Source organism: Callorhinchus milii, unplaced genomic scaffold (genome assembly GCF_018977255.1).
Source record: "Callorhinchus milii isolate IMCB2004 unplaced genomic scaffold, IMCB_Cmil_1.0 Scaffold14, whole genome shotgun sequence".
Classification (NCBI taxonomy): Eukaryota; Metazoa; Chordata; class Chondrichthyes; order Chimaeriformes; family Callorhinchidae; genus Callorhinchus; species Callorhinchus milii.
Window position 1 is genome coordinate 14,277,251 of NW_024704755.1, and position 8,253 is coordinate 14,285,503.

The 8,253-nt window shown below is 43.0% G+C and overlaps 1 protein-coding gene across 1 annotated transcript in view; it reads left to right on the top strand.

Annotated features, from left to right (window-relative positions):
* Positions 1 to 6,579, top strand: part of phaf1 (phagosome assembly factor 1) — a 33,672-nt gene extending 27,093 nt beyond the window's left edge. The window contains exons 12-16 of the mRNA XM_042340289.1: positions 592 to 635; positions 1,015 to 1,073; positions 1,848 to 1,906; positions 4,214 to 4,286; positions 4,872 to 6,579. Coding sequence (XP_042196223.1) covers positions 592 to 635; positions 1,015 to 1,073; positions 1,848 to 1,906; positions 4,214 to 4,286; positions 4,872 to 4,961 — 325 coding nt within the window. The 3' untranslated portion in view covers positions 4,962 to 6,579. The remainder of the gene's footprint in view (positions 1 to 591; positions 636 to 1,014; positions 1,074 to 1,847; positions 1,907 to 4,213; positions 4,287 to 4,871) is intronic.
* The last annotated feature ends 1,674 nt before the right edge of the window (positions 6,580 to 8,253 follow it).

Below are 8,253 nucleotides of genomic sequence, written 5' to 3' on the forward strand. Positions count from 1 at the left end.
CAATAGCAATTTGTCGAAGAAATTGATTGATTAGTGAAGGGAAGATTGTTTATTTTAGTTTGGAACCAGATGAACAGCAATAGTCTGTTCCAGGCCTTGTAGTACATTCCTGTGTCCCTAACGATTGGGTGGGTTGGGTATCTGGTTCTTGACTCCAGTAGGTGGATTGCACAGTTTTCAATAGCAAGCTATGTGGGTTTAGCTGGTGAGACTCCCAGCAGTTACTCCCACCGCATCCTCTGGGGTTCCCCAAACCTTGGCTCCTGCCAACCTGCATCTAATATATTCCAAAATTAGGTAAGTAATTGCGTCCCGTGGTGGTGGGGAGGAGGGAAAGGAAAGAGTGCACGCTCCATTCCGAACATGGGAATTTTAATGTATAGGTGTGATACATGGAACTCTGGGTTTATTAGTCTTAAGGATGATGATGGTTTTCTGCATGTGTCAGACACCTGGCAGACCAAAAACAAGACTATTTTTGGGGGGTGAGAGGTGGGAGGAAAGAGTTAGCTCTAATGATTTTGGTACGTGTGGACTGTCCTGTGGATTGAGTTTCTAGATATCTAACAGTTTATGTCCTCATTTTTGTAGATACCATCGGTGTGATTTCAAGATACCACTAGCAGTTAAACGAGGTGAGACCATGATTATTGGGGGAGAAGCGTAGGAACAGGCAGGCCGGAGGGTTGGAGAAAGACAGATGTGGGGGATGGATGGGGAGAGAGATGGGAAGAGTCGAGGTGGGAGGAAACAGGCAGGTGAGGGGCGTGAATGTTTATTTAAAGTTTCAGCTATTTAATGGGAAATCTATTAAAATTTAGATTTCAAGTCAAGAAATGGCTTTCGTTCAGAGGACGTACTTACCGAAAGTGTAGAATGAAGGGCTGGGAGGAGTGAGTTTAGAGTGGCTACAGGCTGGAGGGGGTTTAGTGAGGTCTCTATGTTGGTCGGGTTTCTCTAGTACTGATGCATTTTTCTCTCTCTTTTCTCTCAACTCCCCCACCTCACACACAGACAGCAGTAGTAGTGGTGATTCCCACACTGAGCCCTGTACGGTAACCACACACAGCAAGGTGAGACAAGGTGAGGGGGGGGGAGAGGAAAGAGTGGGCTGGTGGGAGGGGGAGGAGAGACCCCACTCTTTCCTCCACCCCACTCTTTCCTCCACCCCACTCTTTCCTCCTTCCCCAACCCCCGACTCTTTTCCCCCCTCCACACCACCACTGACTTTATCACGTCATTGGGACATCTCGAAGCACTTCACAGAATATATTGGAATGTGGATTGACTGTGTATTTTCTGGGCGACATGCAGCCGACAGTGGAGCACAGCAGTGTCCCACAAACAGTCGTGGATTGAATGACTTTATTTTGTGGGTGGCAGTATTCCCCCTCAGAAAGCAATCTGCAAATCGACTAACAACCGGGTTCCTAATTGCTGCTGTGAGGACGAGCAGGTTATTCACAGCAACCCTCAGTTTGCCGTGCACCACCAGCAGAGATGTGTAGTTAGCAACCAGGAGCAGAAACTCAGGCTGATTTCTCCTTCTCTCCCCCCACACCCCCGTCCTAATCCAGGAGTACTGGGGTTGATTGTATTTGCAGTTAGCTAACTCAGCACCAGGATTCGAACATGTGATCTTCTTATCTGTTTGGCTAAGTCTTGCCTTTACCCATTTGCCCATTGGGGGAGAAAGAGGAAAATGTGGCCTTTTTTTAAGATGACAAGCTTATCTGAGCTGTGTGCATGTCGGCTGAGATTGAGTTGTTCATAAATTACATTTCCTTCATATATATAAGGTAAATAAGCAATCTCATAGCACTCATCCTGTGTTGTACTGATTTCAGTGGGATGCAATTCAGGAGATGCTCGGACACCCCATGGAAAAGCCAGTGGTCCTTCATAGGTAAGTATAGGGTCAAAGAAAAGGAAACACTCATTTTAAAGAGCTTTTATCACTTCACAGTAAGTTACTGTTGGAACGTAATGATCTGGCAATCATTTTACACCTGCAAGGTCCTGCAAACAGCCAAGAGCGAAATAACCAATTTATCTGGAGGATTGTTGACCAGGATTTTGGGAGAATCTCTTTTGTACTTTTTGAATAGTGCCATGAGACCTTTAACATTCTCTTAAAGAACAGGCAGATGGAACCTTTGCTTGATATTGGTTTAAGAGTGATTTTGTCTGCGCTCTGAGACGCCAGTATCACTAATCGCTGTCTTGTATTTTTTCCTTGGAGGGAGCTATATACATGCAAGTTGTTGTTGAAATTGTTGTATCTTTACGGGAAACATGAGGGATGGGATGAGAACGTTTTCAAGGGAGATTGAGAAGTCCAGGAGTTTGAGGATGACTACTCAAGAGAAGAATGCTTCTTTTTGCCTCTGGTTATTGAAATGCAGAGAATAACAAGTGAAGCTTCAACAAACTTCAACAAACTCTTCTCAGCTGGAATCTGGCAAAGTTGTGAAACAAACTAAATATCCAGCGGTGCATTGCAATTATGATTCAAAAATGTTTTATCTGAGATACACGGTTTGAAAATTCTGTCTCTTCAGTGTATTTGGAGATTACAATCCTTAGATTTCATAAAACGCTTTTCATATTGGGGGGATGTTTCAAAGTCCTTCATGGGATTTACTGTAAAGTGTAGTGAGTTTGTATTTTGCAGACAAACAGGGCAGCCAATGTGCTTAGAGCAAAGTCTCACAAATAGCCGTGAAGTTCGGTTTAACTTATTGCAAAGTTGCCCAAGTTTTGAACTGTAGGAAGAAAATTTTTCTGTGATTTTTCTGTGTAAATCTAGTCTGAATTTTGGCCTCCAGTAGCACAGGTGATAAAGCTTCCAGGCCCCGTACACACAAGTTCCTGTTGAATTATTGATGAAAATATTAAAAACGTCTGACTGAGTTGTCATTCTTTCACCCTCTGTCCTATTTATTGCCTTGTAACAAAGACAGAGCAGAGAAATTGAAATTTGTTTAAAACTTCTTGATGCATTTGATTAAAACTTCTGGGACACTGCCCTGCGTGATGGGCGCTATATAAATGCAAGTTGTTGTTGTGTAGAAAATAAAACAGTACAAAGGGATAGAATAGGATTGGTGATGAATCTCAATCATTCTGGTGAAAGGGTGGTGTTGAATAGGATTAAGTTAAGCGTTCATTCGGCTGACTAGCACTAACTGGTTTAATAATGGGAAGCAACTGTTGATAAATGGAAACAGTTCCCTGATGGGGCAGTGATTAGCAGAGTTCTGTAGGATCTGCTCATGCTATCCAAATTTTTTGGCGGTCAGCCAACACGTACGGAAACCCATCCCCATACTTAAGAGTATTCAAACCAAACTGAGAGTTTAACATATCCCACTGAATATGGCAGTACAGTACCCAGGTGTTCACACAGCACACAGGTGGTTATTGGAATGGAATGTGCACTCTCTCCCTGGAGCTGTTCATAACGTGAAATAATAATAATCCTCGCGTTTGATATCGCGCCTTTCACATCGGGTGGATATCTCAAAGCGCTTCACGGGATTCGATGTAAAGTGTAGTGACTGTGTGTTTTGTAAGCAAACAGGCAGCCACTTTCCCACAGCCATGACGTGGGGAACTCATGGGCGAGGACACTGATCTAGAACAATGTTACAGATGGACTGAAGTGCCTGACGAGTTTTGATAATAGATAAATAAGACAATAGAGAACAGGAAATGTATGTACACAGTGCTTGACTCTACTGTTCAGGCAACCAGGCTGGGGGTGTGGGGAGGAGAAAGATGAAGGAAAATGGGACAAGATGTTGTGAGATTGATCTCACAACACACAGCGAAGCATTGCTGATATAACAGACTACTTGACTACTTGCATTGGACCTATCGAGCTTGCCATTTCCACAGAATGTTTTCATCAATAAATATAATTCTTAATAATCTCAAGTGGAACTTTGTCAGATTGAAAGAATTGATAAAGTATAGGTGTCATGCCTATGTTTAGTTACTTTCTCACAGACTGTTTCTCACAGACTGAATCGACTCAGCTCCTTGTAGTTTTTGTATTGTTGTGATGAGCTCTGTCCACCTTTTTCCCCACTATAGATGTTTGGCTGCCTGGTATGTGGTTTCCAGGCACAGATTGACCAAGCTCAGAGCCGTCTCTCTGGGTGTGACTCTTTTGAATGGCTAAACTGATCCTTATTTCTTTGCTTGTCAGATCCTCCTCAGCAAACAACACAAATCCATTTGGATCGACTTTCTGCTTTGGACTGCAGCGCATGATCTTTGAGGTACGTAGGGTGAGAGCACATGTTTATGTTTTGGGTTAATTCCAATTCAAGCTCTCTGTATGTTTACTGCAGTACAATTTAATGTGATATAACAATATTAACCCAGCACTGAGCTGTCTCTGAGTGTGAAGGTTTATCCTTCAGATGTACTGTGCTATTGCTGCATAAGTAATTAGTATAGCTCTTGCTTGTCTGTACAGCTGCCCTCAGTAATTTGAAACATTACAGTTGAGCTGACACTGCTGAATGTAATGATGCAGAAATTCGAGGTTCTCTTGTAATGTGCAATAGAAAGAAGCATCGAGTCTGATCCACCATTTTATTGGATCGTGGCAGATTTTGAACTCCCATTTGGCCAAGCTTTCCACCCAATCCTTTAATACTTCCTTAGATGATAATAATCCCATTGCCTTCCGGTTCTCTGTAATCCTTTAATACCTATTATTTCCCTGAGTATTTTATCTCCCTTTTAGCATCCTGTTCATTTTTGCGGGTAGGAATATTTTGTTTAAAAGTGCTGTTCAGTTTTCAACCAAAATCTGGTGACAAATGTGCAGCCCTGTTAACGCTCTTGTTTCTCCACAGGTCATGCAGAACAATCACATAGCGTCAGTGACACTATATGGCCCTCCTCGACCCAGCAGCCAATCTCGAACCACAGAGCTGACCCAGTGAGCCTTGGTCGGGTTTGAACCAGCCAGAATGCTAACGGTTTAGCACAGTGTGCCTTGATTTGCTGCCAACATTGTACAGAAGAGCACGATCCAATCCTCACCGGGCCCCAGGCCTCAACTTGATAGGGGGTGTGGGTGGGTGGGTGAGTGCGGAGACTCTCTCCATTGCTCGTCTTGGCCCCTTGGTGATGGGGTATGCAGCTCTGTGCTTGTGTTGTGCCATTTTCTCTCCTCCATTGTGCAGTGCGTTGGTCTCTGTGGGCTATCCCACTCTGCAGAGGGCGAGGAGGGAGACACTCCACAGAGCTGCAGTCTTAACAAGCACAAGTTGTCTGAGCCTCACATGGGCAGTGTTTCAGGTTTCTGTAATAGGTGTACTGTAGTGCTGTGGTGCTCCATACACTCACGTTTCTGTGTCCCAGCACGGTACGGAAAGACAGGCGTCTCTTGTCTATCCATCAGTTCAGGCACGGCATCGCTTTGTAGCTTTAGACTGTAGCATGTTTTCTAGAAATCGTTCTATCATTTTGCACTACATACACTTTAATTACTTCATTAATGTGTTTTATCCACTGAGGTGTGTCAGGGTAGAGTGCCAGCTAATCGGGTGAGACTGGGGGGAGGCGGAGAGGACTCCAGTCCGTGCACACAGCCGGTCTTGCGACTCTGTGGGGGAGGTGTTCAGTTCACTTCACCCCATCATGTGGGATTGAATCCCAATCCTTTCTGCCATGTCTTGAATCGCATATTATTCATTTGATGCCAAAGACATATCGTCGACATACGCTTTGTTTCTCTCCTCTGTGTTTCGTTGTCGCTCTATGTGACGGAACTGCACACCCCAGCCTCGAGACTGCCCGCTGCCTGCCAGTCAGTCTGTAGAAGAGATTGCACATTGCATGTGCTCAGTAAAGAGACGCCTCTCCTCTTCTTTGCGACGTTCTCCAGAGGTCTGTTTATTCATAGGAAGACGTGAAGGCACTTGGGCCATTTCCTTCATCGAAATAGTGAGTGCTTTGTGCTTTTTTTTTTAATACCATTAAAATCTCTTTTAGCCATTTCCGCATTTTTACATACATAGTACGTTGTAGGAACTTGTGATAAATAGACAACCGTGTGTTTACACTGTGTGTACAAATCTGTAAATAAAGCATTTTGTAATTTTAACAAGATGTGCAGGGAGCCAGCCCACCTGTACAGTTTCATGCTGAACAATGAGAAGGTTGTATTATAATCAATGTTCGAACTCTGGACCAGTAGCAAAGATGTGTGTTGAGGTGATGCTTCGCATTCTGTCTTCCTGTAAGATTCCAGACTGTTGTACTCAACACATGTGGATGTTGTTTAAAGATTTATGTTACAGTTTACCTTCAGTGCTGAAACTGTTTCTCTTGTAGCTGTTGATTTTTTTTTACTAAACTCGCTTAGTTTAGTGCCGTTTCCAGTTCTCTTTGCTTACCTACCCCAGCAACGGTCTGTGCCTCGTTTTTTTTCTTTTTCTTTTCTTTTGCAAAGCTCTCCTCTTGACTTTTATTTAAAAAAAAATAAAAATGGGAAAAAAATGCACATTACAAGCATGTATTCTGCAAAGCAAATAAAACCAACTCCAGTTCGCTGTTTGTGATGATTTGAGTGGACTGGTCCTTTGTGGAGTGCATAACCTTGTCTTGAATCGCATATTATTCATTTGATGCCAAAGACATATAGTCGACATACGCTTCGTCTCTAGCCTCTGTGTTTCATTGCCGCTCTACATGACACAGATTCCTTCACTTCAAGAGTGGACTTTCTACAGGGTGTCCACAAAGTCCTGTTCCTCTACCCCCCCCGTGTGTTTTTTTGTCTACAGTGCTCTGACCCAACAACTGAAACGTGGAAGAATGATGATAATTGCACTTAGAAGCACTTACACATCAGTACAAGTATTTAACTGTATTTAAACGTCCAGAGGATCGGTGTGAGTGTGTGAACACCATCATTTTCATGACAGATAATGATCCGTCACCGTGTTCGGTGTCACATCTTCCGTAATGTGGATGGAGTGAGGAGGTGAAATGCTTCTCTGACAACCTGTTTCAGCTCCTCCACAGTCTTACATTGCTGTTTTGTAACAAGGGGGTGGAGTAACAGGACTTTGTGGATACCCTGTACATTGTTGGCACCTTTGAAAGACTTTTTAACATCAGGGGAAGGATATGTGGCGTATCAAGTGTTGTCCTTGTGTGTGTCCCTATTGTGCTGTCGTGTGGTTGGGAAGGAAGCAATATTTGGTTTATTTTGATTGTATGGGGACCATTCAGCCAGGGGAATGCCCATTCAGTCAACAGCTGATTAACATTTAATTCAAGAAAACATACACAATGATACATTTCTGCAGGTCTGCAGTCTGAGCTGTCTGCAATGGAAAAAGCACTGACCTACCCTTTTTTAGCCACTGAATCCTGGATTTTCATTGAATAAATGCACCAGGATATTAATTTCTCCAATGGAACAGTTGTGTAGCTGGTTCCCCACAAAATAGCTACAGATGTATTTGCGATTAATGGTTGGCAGGTTATATAATGGGAAGATTCACAAATCTTGAAAGGGTATGACTAATCTGCACGTTAAAGCCTCTCTCCCCCCAACCTTTACCTTGAGAAGGTAGAGTTTAGTGGAACTACTTGTACTTTAACCTGGAGAAACTCCGGTTTCATCGTGGGTAAAATCTTTACAAGCCTCTCCTCCACCTCCAGTTGCACGGAAATGGTATTTTTTCAATGTGGGTTAGGCATGCGGCAAGAATGCCAACTTTTTTTTTTCTCTGGTGCTGTTTTGCTTTAACTGAAATCTGTCAACTCCTGCATTCAGTGTCCATGTATGTGTGGCTGATAGCATTCCTGTTAGAGAACCCATGGCCCTCTCTATAGTCTGAGCTGTGGTTACAAGGTTAACTGCGGACAATCTGAAGGCTTTCTGGTCCTGATTACTGTCTGGTAATGCCACACTCCTTTGTTAAACAGAAAGTGTTTGCCTTGTTAAGTCATGGAATATGAGCTTACTTTGTCTCTAAGGAGAATAGTTCATTTGTATAATATTTGTTCAACACTTACTTCCTTTATTAGATGTTAATATTTTCCAATTACAAAATTGAGAAAGGTGATCAGTCTAATTGTCAATCATTCCAGGTGAGGTGAGTAATCTGACGATGAATTTAATAGAATTCCCTTTCTAACAAGTTGTGAAAGATCAAATCATTGTTCCTAACCTTCTAATGGGACCTTCCCTTCCCCTCCATCTATGACTAATTTTGT